The 21,825-nt window shown below is 45.3% G+C and overlaps 1 protein-coding gene across 1 annotated transcript; it reads right to left on the reverse strand.

Annotated features, from left to right (window-relative positions):
* Positions 1-4,221: 4,221 nt before the first annotated feature.
* On the reverse strand, positions 4,222-19,981 carry LOC142791604 (uncharacterized). The gene is made up of 3 exons (XM_075885518.1): positions 19,940-19,981; positions 5,800-6,177; positions 4,222-5,699 (listed from the first exon to the last, which is right to left on the reverse strand). The coding sequence occupies exons 1-3, from the start codon at positions 19,979-19,981 to the stop codon at positions 4,599-4,601; spliced, it is 1,521 nt and encodes a 506-aa protein (XP_075741633.1). The 3' UTR covers positions 4,222-4,598.
* Positions 19,982-21,825: the final 1,844 nt, after the last annotated feature.

Consider the following 21,825-nt stretch of genomic DNA (forward strand, 5'->3'; position numbering starts at 1 on the left):
CTGCACAAAAACAGCTCGAGGACTCACACACCGAGCCTCTAGATTGCCCTGGTCGAGCTGGGAAGACGATGAGAGATTTGAGCGGGTGACCTCTTACAGAGATATTACGCAGTATTACAGGCTAAGCAAGAAAATGTATCCTCCCGCGTACTCATCAATGGACAAAGAACAGGTGGTGGCCTGGCGCCTACTTCAGACCCATATGTTTCCTAGTCCGGTAACAATGAACGGCTCCGTGCCGAAACTTCATTCGGACACGGCAGGCTGAAGACGCCGTCAAGGCCTTTGGCATCATAGCTGTTGTCTCGGTTTGGTTCCCGCCCCACCGTGCCTGAAAGGGGAGGATGATCTTTCTGCTATTTAAATAAAGTTTGTTCACCATCTCAATAAAGAATACCTTGGAGAGCTGGCAAGAAAGATCCTGATTAACGAGCGAAAAATATGTGTTGTTACGGATGATGGAAACTCTCGAATTTTTCCGTCTTTTCCTGTACACCCTTTTTCGCAGTCGTGGGAAAGAAGCAGACCTCACTGGCGCCGCGCATGCTCAGATATGGCGTATTTGAGACTGCAGATGTCGCTTATGCTGTTCCGTGAGTGACGCGCCGTCGTTACACTTTACCGACGTTATAGACATGAGATTGGAGCACTGAACGTGCCTCGTCTGACATGGACTATCACGATAAGAAGACCGGAACAGCATGGCAGTCGATGGGCCCTGCTATGTACTCTTTGTGGGCTTGCGCTTCCGCTCGCTCTGCTTGAGACTCGGCTCTGTCGTATGGCACAGAATAGTCAATAATAACAACAACAACATCAATAATAATAATAATAATAATAATAATAATAATAATAATAATAATAATAATAATAATAATAATAATAATATAATCTTTTATTACTATTGTTATTATTAGTTGGGTGGTTTAATGTCCCAAAATCACCATATGATTATAAGAGACCCCATAGTAAAGAGCTCCTGGATTTTCGACCACCTGGGGTTCTTTAACGTGCACCCAAATCTCGGTGCACGGGCCTCAAGCATTCTTGCCTCCAGGCTCCATCGAAAATGCAACCACCATGGCCGGGATTCGATCCCACGGTCTGCCGCTCAGCAGCCGAGTGCTTGAGTTACTAGACCGCCATAGCGGGTTAAGGCCAAGAAGAGTCGCCGCTCATGCACGCTAGTTCAATATTGAAATGGCTGTACCTTATATATACAAGCATTCTATGCACTTGGGGTTCCAGACAAAAGGTGCGAAATGGCCATTTCTTGTGGCCTCGGAAACAGTAACACTGAGGTTTTTGAACCGCAGATGCAAGAAATATTTTGCATATGGGCGTTGAACTTACCAGAACAAAAATTCTACCAAAATATTCTGAGATACTCTGTTTACACGTAATATTCAATCAGAAACTGATATGGTTACACGAAATCTAATATGTAGCCTGGGGTATCTTCACGCATAGCTGTGAGTTGAGACGTAAAATACAGGATAGGCAATTTTACATTGATACTAAGCACACGCACGCACAATAACACAAGATCGACAATGCGCCTTCAGTACGGAAGTACCTTTTGAGAAATTCACAAGCGGCGCATAGCCTATAATTTCAACAAACTATCGAAACTCTGCACTTCGGAAGAAAAATAGAACAAAAGGCGTACTCGCTAGCACTATGTTCCCGCTAAGTATAAAAATGCGCCATGCTTGAATCCTCGTTTTCGCTAACCGGAACGTCAGTATTCACTCGTAATTTACAGGTTCAACCCGAGCCTTCCAGGATTCTACAAAAATTGGACCATGATGTCGTCATGTCAGGCTACCTTGTGGCCGCTGGGGTTAGTTTCAACATGAAATATACCTTTATTTTTTGACCCACAGTTCCTGACTGAAACAGCGAAATATGAATGCAGTCATTTCCAATTATTCCTAATAAGACAAGGTTTCTTCACAAAGGCCTATATTTGCGTTCTACTAGCCAAGGCCTACAATTTTATTGGTACCGAAGGTGGTGATGGTGCACTTAATTCTCCATCCTATACGGCTATCACACTACGCGTTATGTCAAACTTGATGTCCCTGATATGTTTATTTATTCCTCAATGATACATATATAGCGTCATCGCCCGTTGTGGCTAGAACAAATTGAGAAATTCTAAATAACGAAAAGCATTCCCATCACCGTTCATGGTATTTTGAGGTATTAATGAATATGAACGCGCCTAATGAAAAGCTTGTAGTGATGAATGCGTACGCTCATGCCAATTATTGTGTTTCACACAAAAAAAAGGGCGGGGGGACCTAAAAGACCCACGTCCCCCGTGTTTCACTGACGCGAAGTCTCACACTGTGTTTTTTGTCAGCCGTCCTTCGCGTCACTACACCAATTCGTATGACGTAGTCGTCCTCATCATAATCATCGTCATCAGCCTGACTACAGCCACTGCAAGGCAAAAAAGCTTCTCCTATGTCCCGCCAATCAACCAGGCCATGTTATTTCAGCTGCCATGCTTTACACGTTTCACTGAAGGCTCCCTGGTGCTGCAACAGTCATTCCAGGGCTGTTCTTACAATACGTGACCCACCAAAAAACGAACTGCCGACGCTTTGACGTGAGCTTTTGTACTCCCACGCAACAACGCAGAAAGAAGAAAATTCTCCTCTCCGTAAAAAATGTCTATACCTCCAAACTTATTTTCATCTGCCGACCTAAATATCTGTCTCCCTCTCGCGCGTTTGCCTTTTCTTGTAATCCAGTCAGTTAACCTCAATGGCCAGGGGTTATCCTACTGGTTATTAAGGGTCTCCGACTGGGATCAGACAGAACTTCTCACATGAATACATAGTATGATGTACCGTAACCTTATCATCTCTAGGTTCACATATTCATGGATATAATGTCAGTGACTGCGCAGAAGAAAATTGCCCATCTCCGAAGTTGTACATAATGAAACGCTGGCTGAAAAGAGACCGAGAAATTCTTCCACACAACGAATATGGTTCTCCACCTTATAGCTTCGGTCCACGCAAGTGCGTTGGTAGGATCATAGCGGAACTGCAAGTATTCGCATTTATTACTAAGGTGACGTACGAGTTGCTTCTTTTCTATAGCTCTGAACTGCGTAACAGTGTTCTCTTTAAAGGAGCCATGGCAATCAATTTTTAATCATAATCTGTATGAGGAGGGTTAACCACGCCATCATATGATTCTTTTTTGCACCACCCACTTTGACGCCACCGAAGATGGTAAATGAGATGAGGTAGCTAGTCTTCAGGAAGAGGAAAAGCTGGCACACGCAAGATATATCCGAGGTGCAATACTTAACACTAGCAGGTAGCTACATCAATAATATATAATAAACGCCAGCACAAGCATGCGCAAGGCCCTTCATTAGGGCAGTCCAAGTTTCGCAGTAGCGCTTTCCTATCTCTGGCAAACCGGCTTTCACAAAATCTTTGAAATTGGAACTGCATCCTCCCCCTCCAAATATCCGCGTACATGTTTCCTTTTTTCACGTGACCGAGCGTTAGACACAACTTTTTTTGCCCGTACAGTCGTCGTCTTCAGTTGAAATAATCTGTATTACCCGAAAAATTGAGCTGTACTACAATATTTCCGTGAAGGTGGCATAGCTGCGGCGGATGAAGAAGCCGTAAGAAACGCGCCCACGAAGCAAGAAATTAAGGTTAAATAGCATCGAAAAGTTAAACAGTTAAAGGTGTCTTTTCACCACAATCTCGGATCATTTTCAAGAGAATGACCCGTAAAGGATGTTTGCTACTTTAGTTAAGCGCAGGTGGCCAACCTTTCATTAGGTGTTCCCGCTACGTCGTATCGCATGTCACAGATTATCATTTGGAACATTTCCCGCACTAAAGATCAACTTGTGCGTAGTCATTTCCATGACCGAATTTGTGTATGGACAAGTTGAAAGTTGGTGGACATTCAAAATCACGGATGGACATAATGGTATGTTAGGACAATGTTTTTTGTAGTGTGGTAGTTAGAGGGAGGGTAGGAATAGGTAGAAGCATCCCGATATACTTGGGAACACCATGGCTTGGAGAGGGGCTTGAAATGCCGAGTACGCCAGGAGCGAATAAAAGGCCTGCGCTAGTTATAGGCTTCACCTTACTCAGCTGAAGAAAAAGTGTGGTAAAAAAGCTGTGTGTTGCGTACACAGCCATCGAAGCAAATGGACATGATGCGTAGGGATCGCTGGCATAAAAGACGCTTTATTGTTTTTTCAGCTCTCGTGGAGAGAGCAGCATATGTCAATTGTAGTTAAAAACAGTCATATAGGCACACAAATAGTTCAATTGGGTGACTTGAAATAAGCTCGGCAGCATTGAAGTCTTGTGGCACGACTCTAAGACAAGTTCATGACAGATTGGTGTTGTGTAGTCGCATAACAGCTGACGCCAAGTTTCCGCACATCGTTGAGCTGGTGTACATCGACAATGAACAGTATGGGCTAAACCTGTCGGAATCACCGAGCCGAGCCCTTCAAACATCCAAGCCAGCTGTGTGCAAATTGGTCGGATGGTTCCAGGTGGGGAAGCCATCGGTCCGTGGTTGCTGAAACCACCTCTTTATCCCCATACAGAGCCTTGACCCGAGCCTTGGCCACCTCCCCAGCCAGCACCTTGTCCGGAGCCTTGAACCGAGCCTTGGCTGCCTCCCCAGCCAGCACCTTGTCCGGAGCCTTGACCCGAGCCTTGGCCCCCTCCCCAGCCAGCACCTTGTCCGGAGCCTTGACCCGAGCCTTGGCCGCCTCCCCAGCCAGCCCCCTTGTACGGAGCCTTGACCCGAGCCTTGGCCGCCTCCCCAGCCAGAACCTTGTACGGAGCCTTGACCCGAGCCTTGGCCGCCTCCCCAGCCAGAACCTTGTCCGGAGCCTTGACCCGAGCCTTGGCCGCCTCCCCAGCCAGAACCTTGTCCGGATCCTTGACCCGAGCCTTGGCCGCCTCCCCAGCCAGAACCTTGTCCGGAGCCTTGACCCGAGCCTTGGCCGCCTCCCCAGCCAGAACCTTGACCCGAGCCTTGGCCGCCTCCCCAGCCAGAACCTTGACCCGAGCCTTGGCCGCCTCCCCAGCCAGAACCTTGACCCGAGCCTTGGCCGCCTCCCCAGCCAGAACCTTGTCCGGAGCCTTGACCCGAGCCTTGGCCGCCTCCCCAGCCAGAACCTTGTCCGGAGCCTTGACCCGATCCTTGGCCGCCTCCCCAGCCAGAACCTTGTCCGGAGCCTTGACCCGAGCGTTGGCCACCTTCCCAGCCAGAACCTTGTCCGGAGCCTTGACCCGAGCCTTGGCCGCCTCCCCAGCCAGAACCTTGACCCGAGCCTTGGCCGCCTCCCCAGCCGGAACCTTGTCCGGAGCCTTGGCCGCCTCCCCAGCCGGAACCTTGTCCGGAGCCTTGACCCGAGCCTTTGCCGCCTCCCCAGCCAGAACCTTGTCCGGAGCCTTGACCCGAGCCTTGGCCGCCTCCCCAGCCAGAATTTTGACCAGAGCCTTGACCGCCTCCCCAGCCAGAACCTTGGCCCCTGCCCGCGACCCCTCCAGAGCCTTGCACTGTGCCACCACAACATCTGGAGCCGCTGTTTTGTATTGAACCCTGTCCACTTCCACCTCCCCATCCGGCTCCTTGACCTTTACGAACACCGCTACCTTGTCCGAAGCCTTGACCGCTTCCACCTACCCAACCAGGCGCTCTTCCTTGACCTTTGACAGCGTCCCATTTCTTCCCCTGTCCTGAACCTTGACCCCAACCAGATCCACTCTCATTCTCCCTGGCCTTGTTGTGCTTGGAGCCTCCGCTGCCGCTGGAACTCCAGCCCCAGCCAGATCCGCTACCAGCAGTATCATTGGCTGAGCTTGACCAGCCGGAGCCACTCTGACTGGAGCTAGAAACGTGCCAAGAACTTTGGCCGGTTCCCTTCCAAGGACCTCGAAGATGGTCACTTGAGGTGCTTCCAGTCAGCAGATAGGCTACATCAATAGTGGCGTTGACAGCAGGCGCTCCGGTCGTTACGGTTGTGACCGCGGGAGTTGTTGCGGGGGTCTGGATGGTGGTTGGCCGGTTTGTTTTGTGCAATGCCAGGCATTGGGCTAGCTGTGGCCAGGCGAAAGCACAGCACGCAAGTGCCAGCCGAAGGGTGTTGACGCCCATAGCCTGAAAGAGGTGAATGAAAACAAAAAAAAGTCAGCAATGTGGGACTGCAACGTATTCTAAAGAACGCACCAAAGATATACAGCGTGGTGCTATAACGAAGCGAATATTTTATCTTACACATTCACTGGATACCAAATATATTTGCAATACAGCCTGTGCTCTAAAATACACAAGAGGCATTGTATATATGCTTCAAATTGATGTATACACACTTAATGGACACAGGCTAGCACAAAAAATAATAAACTCCACGATAAATGTCAAAAGTTCAAGTGGAGCTTCATTGAAATAGCATATCCAGCAAAGCACTAAAACCGATCATGTTAACTATGGCAGCGTTTCTAGAAATATTTCAGTTGTACCTGCAGCTACACAGCAGCTTACTTTGCTGTCACAGCATAATAAATTTCCTGTGTTAAGGAGTAACCTAAGGAAGTTATTTTAACAACTAACACTCGCTCTCTGACGATGCTTTGCTAACCACAAACACATCGCCATCTTAGCATCCATGCAGTACAAAAATTCACTTACGGTGTCGTCTCCTGGTGCTTTCAATGTTGAATGACGAATTTCGCCAGAAAGCTGTAGCTTTTATACGTTCGTATCTAAAATCACGAGAGAGGAGGAGCAATACTAGTGGCCATTGTGTTCACGAATAAACAATGCATTTCAAAAAAATAAAATGCAGTCTTGCGAGGCGCAAATCACGGAGCGCATTGATAACCTAGGCGGAAACGAAAGGTGCGCCACGGATACGTGCGCTGGCCAAAAAATATGTTATCGTGGCATATGACGTGCGCAAGAGTGTGCTGATCAGGGTGATCTATATTATGCGGGAAGTTTTTCGCTACAATAAAGCTCAAATATTAGACACTAGGCAACTGTTTATGTGAGCATTTATTGCTTCATTGATAGGCAGAGAAACGGGCCAGCTTTAACAAACATGCCAACATTACATGCTGCCTCAGATGACGATAGTTGAATATGGTGCAGGTGAAGGGTAATTCTTATAAAGTAGGTATCATGAACACCATGTCTCCACGCTGCATGTGTAGCCTTTGTTGTTTGTTTCCCTGGACTCATGGCTCACACCCGCTCAGGGGGATTGGCCAAGAAAGCGTTGTGCCTTTTTTCTGTAAGCTTTAAAACTATGTGTAATGAATTTGTGTTATAATATGAATGTAAGGAAAACTACATAAAGAGAGAGCAAATTAAAAAAAGAAAAAAAAGAAGAAGTCAAGTTGAAAACTTTTGAGACTTCAGGTGTTGTGATCACCACTGAGCTACGTTTACTTCACCTCACTATTTAGAATTTTTTGGGGGTGTAATCATCAAAAAGTGTTTGATTGAAGATCACAAAGCTATACGTTTGGATGCCTGAATATAATCGCAAACGGCATTGAAAGCATCCCTATGGCAATGTCCCGAAACTGAGGCACGAAAACTTACTGCAGTTTCTGCCGTCAATGTAACGCCTATTTTCAGAAATGGAATAACTAGAAGCCTTTTTCTAAGTATAGCGTATCAACGACAAGACAAAAAATAATATTCAATTGATTCCATTTCTCTGCTGGATGCGCAGAGGGGTGATGATGTCTGACCAGCTCTGTGTAGATACAGGTTTAGGGGGGGGGGAACAAGACATCGGAATTCAGTAATTAAAACTTCGAACTTTCTGGACTGGCTACAGTGGTGTCGCCATGGAAACTTGAGGTGGTTTTACTCTGTCCATGCAGTTACTTTTTCTATTATATCAGTGCAGATTGCTGATTTTCGATATATTGCTGTAATATATTCAACATCTGGCAGTACAGATAAAATTGGGCCGTCAAGTGCGGCTCGTGCTAAGGAATCGGCCAGTTTATTTAACCTTAATCTACAGTGTTCCGGAACCCATGGTAGCCTCAGGAGTCTCAACTGCGGTGGTACTAATGCTCTGAATGTCCTTAGAATTCGAGAGTTCTCAGAAGCTGTCAGAGCTGCAAGAACTGAAAGAGAATCCGTCATTATGACTGCGTTGTTTTTATTTCACAGAAGTTCTGGAAGAGCAAAATTAATCGCCACGAGCTCAACTTCAAAAACTGTAGTAAAATCAGGCAGTCTCACTGAGAAGGACAAGTCAAGCAAATCAGAGGCAATGCCTACACCTGCCTTTTAAATATTTACTGAAGCATCTGTGGCTATTATATATTTAGTTTCTGCATGCTCCAAGTAATGTAATAATATGTTATTTTAAATTTTGAGGGATTGTGACTTGGCGTTTTGGGGGAAAATATCGTAATATTCAATTATAGCATGACAATTCGAGTCATTAGTCTCAATTACATTTCTAATGTTCACTTTTACACTTTGTAGATTTTTTTGTACAAACATTATCTGGGGTGTGTGAAACCGTGGCCAATGAGCAAGAAACAAGGCGTCTGGGTTTGCCAATTGAGCGAACCCAGAGCAAATTGGGCAAATTGAGTCTGGGTAGCCTTTTCAGCGCTCTTCTACTTCTTTTCTTCTTCTTCGCCTCTTCTCATGGCTCATACCCAATGCAGGGGATTGGCCAAGTGTTTGGCGAATTTTTATTTTCAGTGTTTCTTCGCAGTACTTCTCGTACAAGCTAGGAATAGTTAAAACAACAAACCTAATTACGAAATATTAGTATTGAAATGCTTGAAAGGATGAAGAATTTAGCTCGATATTATTCTAATATGACTGATAAATTGTTTTATGGCGTAGTAAATATCCTAGCTGCGAATGTGGCCCAACGCTCACTCACGCTATGGAGAATTCTTCCTCCTCTTGCCATTCGAGCACCTTGATGATGTTATCTTATCGTCATAAAAAAACTAGTGCGGTTGGCGTAACGCAGGCGAATCCACGAATGAAAACAGAAAAAATAGGGAAAGGAAACATAAAATCGAAAGAGAGAGAAAGAATAAAATAGGAAGGAAAGTAGAAACCGCAGCAAAGAGATTTAGATAAATAAAGAGATGAAGAAATAAATAGAAATAAACAGGAAAAAAGACAGAAACGGATATAGCAAAAAATAAGCAAGAAAGGGAAGAGGAAGGATAAAGAAACCCGAAGAGAAGCAAAGGAGGCTGTTCCGCAATTTCGTCATGCCTAGCACCTCTAGTGCAAAACTGCCCAAACTTTTTCTTACCTTTAAGCGCTAGTTGCGCATCATTCCTGTAGTAATGAGAGTTATTGCTGTGGGAATACAGGGTATTTCAAGAAATGTGTCCGATATTATTTATACATCACACAAAGGAGGCATCTGTAGGCTACCTAAGGCGTTCCTTTTACTTTTGCAGGAGGCATCTTGTGATGTGCAGAAACATTATTTGTGCAAATATTTACAGAACTTAATACCATTAGGGTTTTAATCAGCGGCAATCGCCTATCGAGTCCCATGGGTGTATCAAAGTAATTCATAGGAATAGTTCATAGCCATTTTGAAATTTAGGAAAGGCGGCCACTGATAATCACCACCGGGTGACGAAATCTGGCCAATTTAGCTGGCTGGCCAAACCGAAACCGATGCAGCCAACAGTGCATCTAACATTCACTTCAACAACGCCATTAATGACGACACTGTTTCTCCCGCATTGGGGGAGAAGAATAAGCGAGCGTCGTTAAGCGGCCACGAAGCGAAGTTTCTTTGATGGTTGATAACGGCGAGAGAAACAGTGTCGTCATTGATGGCGTTGTTGAAGTGAATGGTAGATGCAGTGTTGGGTGCATCGGTTTCGTTTTGGCCAGTCAGCTAAATTGGCCAGATTTCGTCACCCGGTGGTGATTATCAGTGGTCGCCTTTCCTAAATTTCAAAATGGCTATGAACAATCCTTATGAATTACTCTGACGCACCCATTGGACTCGATAGGCAATTGCCGCTGATTAAAACTATAATGGTATTAAGTTCTGTAAATATTTGTGCAAACAATGTTTTTACACATCACAAAATGCCTTCCGCCAAAGTAAAGAAAACGTCGCAGGTAACACGCAGATGCTCCTTTTCTGTGATTTAAAAAAAAAATATTGGACACATTTTTTGAAAGACCCTGTATATGTTAGCTGTAGTTTGAAAAGTTAGCAACCTCAAAGCTATAAAAAGCCGTTAAACCATCATATTTTCACCAGATGTACCTCTTAGGGTTTGTGTAATACTACTGAATAACAGAAGCCCCGCCGCGGTGGTCTAGTGGCTAAGGTACTCGGCTGCTGACCCGCAGGGCGCGGGTTCGAATCCCGGCTGCCGCGGCTGCATTTCCGATGGAGGCGGAAACGTTGTAGGCCCGTGTGCTCAGATTTGGGTGCACGTTAAAGAACCCCAGGTGGTCTAAATTTCCGGAGCCCTCCACTACGGCGTCTCTCATAATCATATAGTGGTTTTGGGACGTTAAACCCCACATATCTATCTATCTGAATAAGAGAAATTGTAGTAACTCTTTAGGTCACCTAAGGTACCCCAGGTATTTTTTTAACATGTCAAGTAAACACGTCCATGGAGTGCAGAATGCCGCCACGACCAACAGTATTAAACGCCGCAGTGCTTCAATTCACGGGCGCCAGAATAATAAAAATCCCGTGATGTTTTCTGGCTCTTCAAGTTTCTGCAGCGTTGGCTGTGACATCAGCAGCCTCGTCTCATTGTGCCAGCAGCTGTCAGCCTGCAGCAGACATACACGTGCTCTTAGAACTATCGAATATAGCGTAGAGAAGAAAAGACCGAAAGGAGCGACGCTCTTTTTGGATCATCAGACGCGTGTAAGTCCTCTACGAAACGAGTGTTGAAGATTGGGCGAGTTGGTTCGTCGTACTTGAACTGGTATAGCGCATTACGGGGAAGAAGAAACGGCCGAGCAGACCGACACAAGAGGACAGAGCGCTAACTCCCAACTGAGCTTTATTGTCAAACTGCATCAAATATGTAGACCGGCGCAAGCATACGAAACCACCCTAACGCAACGACAAGATAACACACAACATCGCACCGTCACATATCACAGATTCATAGGCGGTTATCCTGATTAAGGAAGGCCACTTCATGTTCAGATAAAACCAAATAAGAGGCGCTAATACACGTGCTGCCAGCTCTTGCTATACAATGCGCTTCTATAATTTCTCGAGTTAATTGTGACGGTGCCTTTTTACCACTTCACCCGTCACAATTAACTCGAGAAATTATAGAAGCGCATTGTATAGCAAGAGCTGGCAGCACGTGTATTAGCGCCTCTTCTTTGGTTTTATCTGAACATGAAGTGGCCTTCCTTAATCAGGATAACCGCCTATGAATCTATGATATGTGACGGTGCGATGTTGTGCTTTATCTTGTCGTTGCGTTAGGGTGGTTTTGTATGCTTGCGCCGGTCTACATATTTGATGCAGTTTGACAATAAAGCTCAGTTGGAAGTTAGCGCTCTGTCCTCTTGTGTCGGTCTGCTCGGCCGTTTCTTCTTCCCCGTAATGCGCTATACCGATTCAAGTTCCTCTACGAAAAATTCCCACAGCTATGTGGTCACTTCAGACTTGTGCACAACTGCAATACAGCAGAGAAACTTGGGCCTCTGGGTAGTTTAGTGGCCCGTTAGAGCCTTAGAGAACTTTTCGCATTGCAGTGGTTATGATATAGATGATAGCACTCTCTCCCTCCATTTTCTTTTTTCTTTTCTTGTCGACATGCAAGGCTCTCAGCTCTTGTTTCCATCTTCATTCTGATTTTCATTCCAGATACCATAGAATTCTGAGTCGGTTGCTATCATTCTCGTTGACCTCCCTGCCTTTCCCCCATTCTTTCTACATATCTTTCTCTTGAAACTACTCACGCATCATAGGAAAACAAAATCAGAGCTGATAAAAATCAACACACCAAGTGCAAATAGGTTGAACAAACACGAGAAAGTGCCACAGGCAGGCTGGCGTGTCTGAGGTTCCTCTTCATTCAACCTATTCGCCCTTTATGCATGATCAGGTAGAAAAAGTAAGAGAACAGTTTTACTCATTCAGTGTCCTGGTCACCGTTAGGCCTTCACTATTAATGCCAAATTTTCTGGCCACGGGCCGTCATAACCTGCCTGTAACGCGATGGCACAAACCGGCCTAACTCACGAGTAGCTTGTGCGCCCACAATAGCGAGAAATATAACCGAGGAAAGATAATTTGTTTGATTTTGCTGCCGGGACTCTGTTTTGAAAGGGAAAAAAAAGTTGGCCCCTTATGCATTCGCTTCAAATTACTTGAAGGTGAAATGAATCGTCTTATGTCAGTTGATTCTTTTAGTCTATTTTTAAAGAGCGCTAAAGATGAAACATGCATAAGACTGACTATACGAGCACCAGCTGACAACCGAGTGCTTTATTCAAACAGAAAACGGTCCACCGCCATGGCGTAGCTGTTACAGCGCTCAACTGCTGACACAGAAGTCACGGGTTTGATTCCGACCACAGCAATCACATTTAGGCGAAAGTGAAATCATAGAAGCCCGTGTCCCGTGTCATGTCATTGCCCCTGAAAGAACACAACATGGTGAAAAATTACGAAGCTTTCCACAAAGGCGTCCGTCATAACCATATCGTGGTTTTGGGACTTAAAGCCCCCCATATTATCACCATTATCGACAAGAAAACGAAACGGAAGAACGGAACACGTGCGCGAAAGCCATGAACATGACAAAACAGTTCACCAGATTCCAGTCTAACCAGGTCTGAAAAACTCAGCGCTATAGTTTTGGTTTCAAGGAACTTGCACGCCCGTAGCAGTTGCTGGTCATCCTAAGATCCTCTTGAACGTAGTAAGGGGAATGTGAAAGTTCGCATTCATCGGCTTTCTGAAGTTTTCACAAATAAAAAAGTCTACACCCCTGTAAATAATTTCCATTTTATATGTATTTACTTAGTCCTTACTTAGTGAATCTTAAATCAGGCGAAGTTTGTGAAGTAACGAGGTCGTAGCGCTTGCCTCCGCTCCTTCTCGCCACACGCTCAGCGATATTAGAATTTTGATCGCACTCAGTTATCTCGCTCGGTTGGCATGCCTACGGCAAAGAGAAACAGCAAGTTGTGGCGGGCAAAGAACGAAAGCCGCACTGAACTAGGCCCCACAAATCAATGCATTCGTCGAAGCTGGATATTTCGGGCAACACACGCTTTTCGCGGCTCTGTGTTGAATTAACACGGGGATTTCCAGTTCTGCGAAGGTGAATAGCGTTTCCCAAAGGCAACAGGTGAGCACAAGAATTTGGACCCATTATTTGAGCAAGTATTGATTTTGCATGCGTACATGAGTAAACCAATATCTCTGCAAGCCTGACTGGACTGACAAAAGTGCAGTGTCCCTTGACTGATTGGCGAACACGGCAGCCAAGCTGCTATTGAAAAAATGAGTTCACTGAAAGGCTTCAATTTGAGTTGCCTCGGCTACATAGTTATAGTTTCCTTTATTTTTGGTGTACAGTTCAAATGATCTTGATTATTTATGATGCTTCGTGACCATGAAATTCTTGTAGCTGCACATTGCAAATCTGTGAGTCTTTACTTCTAATGCTGTCCCTCAAATACATGTTATTGACTAAAGGCTTCAAAAAATTACTACAGAGGATGTCGCTGAAACCAACGTTCTGACAAGTGAACTTTCCTTCGTCAAGACAACGCTGTTGCCCTGACGAGGACATGTCAACTTACCGAAACACTGTTTCCAGCGACGTTCGTTCTCGTAAAATTTCTGATTGCTTCTAGCCTCTCCGAGCCTCCTAACTTGAGTTTTGTTTGGTACTCAAGTTCTGTAAGTAAACTATGCGCGTTGTCATAACAAACGTGATTGAGTCTAATAGGACGTCTCCTACGCGCGACAGTTGACAATTCTCGCATGCGTTCGGATATTCAAGGTTCAATTTTTTCCTCAATATTAGCGTGAAGTGGCCCCTCCGTGGTGGTCTAGTGGCTAAGGTACTCGGCTGCTGACCCGCAGGTCACGGGATAAAATCCCGGCTGCATTTCCGATGGAGGCGGAAATGTTGTAGGCCCGTGTGCTCACATTTGCGTCCACTTTAAAGAACCCCAGGTGGTCGAAATTTCTAAAGCCCTCCACTACGGCGTCTCTCATATTAATGTGAAGGTTTTCGGACGTTAAACTCCACATATCGTCATCATCACATTTGTGTGAAGTTTAAAGCTGTGAGGGAAGCATTCCTGGTAGGGATGATAAATGGTTGAAGGTAAAAAGCTCCGGAGACACGGCGCCAACCGAAGTATACCTTTTTTAAACTTTTATTTTGGTCGGCGCAGTGTCTCCAAAGTTTTTAACTTCAACCATTGTTTGCGTATGTCACTTGAAAGTTGAAGCTGCAAAAGATAGATTGGCACTTTCACACTACGTGTATGTCTGCTTTTCATACAATATTTGCAATAAAAATTTTACTTTATTTGTTCCGATCGCGTTTCGTGTTACTGAGAAATCGCTTATCTTTACTTTCGCCACTTCAGAACACACAAATAAAATTTGAAAAATAGTGAACAAGATTTTACAAATTGCCGCATCGCCCAAGCCTCCGGTGGACCTGAACGAACGCATTCCGATTGCATGCGAAGCGGGAAAGGAGGCCTTCTGACGCAACCGTCGTTCTTTCATTTTTTCATCCTTTCCCTCTATTTCATGGCTTCGCCAGTGATGTCATAAAAGGTTTTTGTTCGTGATTTATTTCTAGTAGAATGTACGCCAACCTGCAGTAGTAAAAGCGGCACTGCCGCTGCGGTTCAGCATGCGAGAGCGATTACATGGGAGGTATGGGGAGTTTCCGTTCCCCGGGGAGGATGAGGCGAGCTTTTCGGGCAGATGAGTTTGCTCCGAGCTTGCTCCGTACTGTCTTCATGTCATGGCATGAAGACAGTGGGAAGCACGTGATAGCAGCATTCATAAAAATGGCTACAGGAAGCATGTGAAGTTGGAAATGCATGTGAGACCTTTGTGGCGGTTATAGAAGAACACTGCGTGCGAACGCGTCAGCGCCGCCACTCAGTCAACATTTATGCAGTGCAGTGACATCAGCGTGATTGCTGAGCTATCTTTTTGCAAACCCAACACGAGCCTTCCACAGCCGTGTTCTAGGGCGATACTCCTCTTTCGGGAAGGTTTACACTCTCGAAGGCATAAAGGGTGTGCACTCAGCACGTGCTGCTATTTCCGCTTCTGTCAAATATTACTGACGATTATAACAAGAGGTTGTCACCAGTGGCGCTCGCATCATGGCGGCAACGCGGCTGTGAGTGGATTCGTCGTGAGCGCGATGAAATTTAATGCGAGACATCGTAGCCCCGCGAAGATATCAGTTTTACTTCTGCATGCGTGTGTGCATAGTCTACGTGACAAAGCTGATAGATTAATCGTTCAACTCAGCGTGAGCACTGCTCCTCGGCAAGAGCAAGCGTAGTGGGCGCACCTGATCTTCGCTGCGGCCATCTGTCGATCAAAATGACTTACGCGCCAACTCGAATACAAACTAGTTGATTCTGAGAAGACCCCAGTTCAATTTATGACTTTCAAGGAGTCGGTGTGAAAGTCAATCGTTTCCTGCGGTGGGCGCTAAGCAGCAGCATCTTTGCATAGAAATTGTTTTGGTCAACTTGCACTATTTGTGCAAGGCTCAAGACATACAGGAGCTTGTGATAACCTATAGCTTCTTCCAGCTTTTTAAGTCGCTCATCTACTCATCTTCCTGGTCAGCTTGGAAGTGAACATCGGCTCAGTATTAATGTGATTATATGAATTGGCAAGGAATTGATGTCCATTACACTCAACTGTTCTGTCTTCATTGATAACGTTTCAATTAAAAGGCGATTATCTTGGGCGCAAATAGCGAAATCATCATCAGTGTGGAGCTATTGAACGTAAGCCTGATTAGCACAATCGTAATCATTATGATAATAGGAATTATTAATTGGTATAATTTTACTCAGCACACTCATTACCGCTGCATTAATTAGCAGGGTTTAGTTAGCTCATCAAGTATCATGTTTTAGTTAGCCAGTTGCTAGCATTACATGGCTGGTTAGCATGGCTTTCTTAAGATGTGGCGTAATTACTTCAGCCTTACCACGACTTGTGGTAATAAGCTTAGTCATAGCATGTCGTGGCCTCACTAGCTAATATACTGCCCCTCCAAATAGCTAACTAGCCGGGTGCACATGCTCAGGTGCTAGCAGACGACGAAGGCACGAACCAGCTGAGCAGCACGCTAGAACATGCGGGCCTATCATGATGAATAACACGTGGCCTCGGCTTTAGTTGCTTTCGTGATGTCATACGCTCTTCCGGAACTATTATCAGAGGCCACCATGGTGAATATTCTAAAACTGACTTAGTGCAGGCATGAAAAGCTTCAAAAGAAATGTAATCACACCGTGTCTCAAAAAAACATCATCACAAAATTTTTGACACTTCTATTTCGTGGGTTCACTTCTGCACTCAGTGTAACAACATACAAATGAAAAAAGAGGCCTGTGGTCTGAAAATAACGCCCAGCTTTGTCGACCATCCTTGTCGTGATGCCTGGTCCCACCGTAACCAATGAAACACAGCGCACTGAGGGATCGATTTGACTTTTTCGTACTGTTGGCTCATTCAAAAGGGGGTGTCGCCAGAGCTCGGAAAAACTCAGAGATTCGCGAAGCTCGGCCGATCCTGCATAACACCCTTGGTCTAAGATTTTTCACGGAAATCAACTCCATTGAGCAACGCAATGAACAGTTGGCTACACGCGTGTCACCGTGTTTGTAGATAGCGAATGCTATCTGCACTTGTGCTCAGCTGCTCTCCGCCTCACCCCAGGTGGTCAAAATTTCCGGAGCCCTCCACTACGGCGTCTCTCATAATCATATGGTGGTTTTGGGACGTTAAACCCCACAAATCAATCAATCTCCGCCTCACGCGGGGTGTTACACTTGCTCACGGATCGGCGCACCCACTTCTATAAAGAAGCCTGGGACGTCACACGCTTTTCATTGGGACGGGAGGTTCCTCATGCTCCAGTTTTCTTCCCGCGTGGAGTGCTCGAAGCCGATACTACTATTTCCGCTGCATTCGGAAGTGACGCCATCACAGAGACACGACCGTGTTCCTTACGAGACGGCAATAAACGTTGTTTTAATCTCGGAGGCTGCAAGGTAGAAAGCGGCCGCAGCAGCAAGCGCTTGCAGCCGACACTTTACTGTACATAATACCGTTATACAGTAACTCTAACACTATTTGGGGGAGTGGAGGAAGAAAGAACTGGGAAAGAATGGGAACCAGGTCTTCAGCTCAAGTCACAGGCATCTTTTTAGAGGAGGCGTTGCCGTAATTGATCAATCAACAATGTCACGTGATGGCGTCGTAGTGATGGCATGTTTTTTGACGTCAGGATGGCGGCACAAGATTGCGTCATCGGTGGCGTAACCGGACATAGAGGCCACGTGACTTTTGGCACTCCAACGACACACGAACATGCATTTCAGCACTCGGTTACTCATAACCGACTTTTACTAAGATGTTTTTACCCCTCGTGAAGTATTGTGAAGCTGCGCCAAATCTCACTCAGTCTCCTATTGGCTCACGATATATAAACGGCTTTCCTGCTAGAAAGTATGGCTGCTTCCAGATCACCTTCACACTGTCTGAAGTTTTCGGTCTTTCACTGCTCAAGCTTGACTCAGCTGAACCCCTTTTAACTTTCACGTGCTCATACCTTATACAGGGTGTTGTGGCAAACGATACGTGCTTTGTATTTTCAAGAAGTATTGAAAACTTATATTCAAACCAAACGAAAAACGCCTCTTGTAATTAAAAGATGAGCTGGGCCTTTTCAGAAAACAATTGAAGTTTCCTACGCATGCTTGCGTACAAGAAGACGGGGAAAATGCCAAAATTGATAACGTTACAAGGTGGCGCCCTAAAATATATTTTAGGAACTTAAGATGCGTCGTACCCATGTGATCGCTGTCACTTTTAAAGGTTTCATTCTCTAAGGCTTGCTGTTTCTCTATATGATTAATTGATATGTGGGGTTTAACGTCCCAAATCCTGTTTCTCTAAGTAGTTGTAATATCATACTGTCACGGAGTCGTGACATCGACGGAAAAAGCAGACTCGATGCTGAGTTGAAACTGAATTATTTTGCCGGACTTGTGGCCAGCAAACTGAAAGTCAGATTACAGGAACACACGGGCACTGATAGCGGCGAACGGAGCGTCGGCCGTCGATCAACTGACAAGCGTCGAAGTGTGTCGGCAATGATACACCTGCCATTGAGTATTCTAGCGTTATCGCTAACGGCGACGTAGGTTCCGGAAAAATCTGTAATGTTCATGAAGTGGGCGTAATCTTAAGAAAATGATCTACTGCAGTTCTGAAGCTTTTCAAACACTCTAGGCGTGGTTCACGCTGAAAATTACTGACAGTGAAAGTGGGAGATAACAAAACATGAAAAGGGAATCTGGAAATACTGTACTTTTTTTGGCTCGCTTGAAACACGGACCGAGTGAGGCACATGCTTGCAGTATTTTCGTTTGTAATTTCCTGTGTCCCCACTACGTTTTGATTTCCCAAGAAATCCAAAAATACCGTGTGCTATTTCTGGTCTTGGTCAAGGACAGCGTGTATTAAAAGGGAAGAAAATTTCTTCAGTGGAATGCAGCCTATTTTTTTTCTCTATAGCTCTCAATCTCTTTCGTGACGGTTTTTATTCAGCCACCATTCAAAGCGACAAGCCTTATGAAGGCTAACAAGCTACCTGAAACTGTATATTTGCAAGCCTTACGAAGGTTCACTACAAAAGTTGCAGTGCAACCACATCACTCCTTTTGGGTGCACGTGGCCGTGGTATTGCTCGGGCTGTAACAATACATTCACACCTTTTCATTTACTTTTTGTGCCTTGCAGATTTTACTGAAGTACCACGTAGAGTGCCCCAGAAAAAACGTCGACTTTAGTGGTCAACTCATCAACGTTCCAAAGAATCCAAGAAATTTTTACTTCAAGAAGCTACGACCAGAGCCTCGCTATAGCTCCTAAAGAGCTAGGGGCTTCCTAGGGTCTCGAGCGTAGATGGATTAATGTATTCCAATGACTCTGCATCCGATCCACCATACACGTGCGCAGGGTAGGAGGGGAAAGTTGGTACGCCGAATAGCACCCTTTAGGTGACTAGGAGGGCCTCCGCCTGCCCCCCCTCATGCGTATGTCTATGCTGTCTGCTATGTTTTCGTAATAACAAGAACAGAGAGGCAACACTCTCGATTGCTGGGGCTGGCTGTTCTATTCTGCCCCGGACCATGCACGACTGCAACGTACAACCTGTCCAGAAGAAACGGTGTCCCTGACCTCCGTGAATATATATAGCTGTTCGCGAGTGTTTGACTTAAGGCGTCCCGTCCGTTTTCAAATCAGGGCATGTGGAAGCCTCAAAGAACAAACAGCAATTCATTAATGGGTACGGTTCGTACGGAAACGTAAGCAGAAGAGCTCATAAACATGAGGCAGAGCATCAGGGTCTAGTGCGCGGAGTAGCACGTGGACGAAGTGGACCATGCGCACTACCACTGCGCAGCGCGTGGCGCTGAAGCTAGATGGTGCCCGCGCTTGCCACATGGTATACATGTAAAATACGTCTCTTCAGCGCATTTTCAAACTGCGCTATCTAGAGGTGAAAAAACAATATTCCGCTGCTTGTGGTGCTCATATAAGGTGACCGTAGAAGTATAGTTGAAACACGGCCTTACAAAACTCGATGTTACGACTTACCCAATCTAACGAAAAGTTGTCCATTTCCTGGGAGGCCCCCATGGGGCTCATTATTTTTATTGACTTGACTTAACGAAGGTGTCATCACACGAAACCCGGTTTACCAAATCTCTTTCTAAAATAAATTAGCAAGAAATGAGGTGAATTTTTGTTATCTTGACACAGACGGGTCTTTTTAGGAACTTGTTTGTCAAGCTTTTTATGCCCTCTTCTTGTCCGGCTGCGGCGGCTTGTGCACTTCTCCGGTGATTTCAGAAACGCTCACTAGATGACGCACTGCCACTCATGGCGTTGGTTCTCCAGTGACTTCAACAATGCCCATAGATGGTGCGTCGCCACTCAAGGTGTCTGTAAAGGAGATATATAATGGGAGACAAAGCTGATATAAACAACTACCATCCTATAACAGTGACCTCAGTAATTCACAGGCTTGTGTTGCATATAGTAAAGGAAAAAGTAGTCATGAGTGCAGAATGAGGGGATGTGGGGACAACTGCAAAATGGGTTCCGTAAACGAAAGAGGTTGGAGGACAATCTGTTTTCATTCATGCAGTGTATTGAAATAGCGGAAAAAGTACACAGGCCACTGTGGCTGGTATTTCTAGACATCAAAGGAGGTTACGATAGTGTTATTCAAGAAAACTTGTGGAAAACACTGGACACACTAGATGTGCAAGATTGAATAACTAATCATCTAAAGAACATCTATAAAAACCAAGGTTGTTATAAAAGGAGAAGAACAAGTATCCGAACTTACAAAGATACAATGCGGGGTTCGACAGGAATGTCCCTTGTCACCTTTGTTACTTATACTGTATCTACAGTGACTAGAAGCCAAATTAGAGGAGAGTCGACTCGACTTCGGCTTCTCTTTTTCCAAGCCAAAAAAGCCACAGAACAGTCATTACAAGCATTTATGTATGTAGATAATATAGTGTTAATAACCGACACTAAGGAAGATCTGCGGGGATTGATAGACGTCTGTGGCAACGAGGGAGATAGGTTAAATTTGAAGTTCTGTAGGGAAAAATGAACTGTCCTGATTTTTAATGATAACGAAGGCAGTGAGCATAAGCTACAAGAAGTCACGCTAGAAATAGTGAACAAATACAAATATTATGTCGTTACAGTTACAAAATAACATAAAAGAAATGTTGAAGTGTTTAAAATCAATAAGCAAAAAATTCGATTTGCATCCCGAGCATAAACGATGGCGGTGTACTTTTAATTGATGGCACACAGTTCACAGCAGCGCTAGCATAATGCTGAACCGTTTCTGCTTTATGCGCAGTGTTTGGCCTGCTGCGCCGATCCTGTCATTGACTCATCCGAATTTCTTCGCCCGAAAACAATAGAACAAAGGACCCTTCTTCGACTGAGTTTCGGCACGTGCACAGCTCAAGTCTTGGTGGCGTGATCTGCTCTATCTACTTCACTCGAGATAGTTCAGGCCTGATCATCGCCTCGTCAGCTGATGTTCCACGCGCCTTCATTTATGATGACGACTTCCCTACTGCTCCCATCGTAGACCTACCCAAATCGGTGACATCGTCGGAAGGGCATAGAAGGGCATCGTCGACGCTTCCCTCCTTCTGTGGGCGAGTTCACAGCAGCGCTAGGGGAATGCTGAACCGTTTTCTGCTTTTTACGCGGGTATATATGTTACCTTCCAAATGCGAAGTGCATTCGTCCAGATAATTGCTTCCTGCTGCTGTTGTCTCGCCCACACAGTTTGCCTTGTACGTACCTCTAATATTCTGTCTTTCTGGTCTGGCAATATAGTCTGCGTTACCAAGTCTGCGTTACTGAATGTAAAGAGACGGTGGAGGTCTCGTGCTTCGGAGGGCGAAAGATCTAGTGCTATCATTTTAGCAATGTCAATGCTT

This window comes from Rhipicephalus microplus, chromosome 2, assembly GCF_043290135.1.
Source record: "Rhipicephalus microplus isolate Deutch F79 chromosome 2, USDA_Rmic, whole genome shotgun sequence".
Taxonomy (NCBI): domain Eukaryota; kingdom Metazoa; phylum Arthropoda; class Arachnida; order Ixodida; family Ixodidae; genus Rhipicephalus; species Rhipicephalus microplus.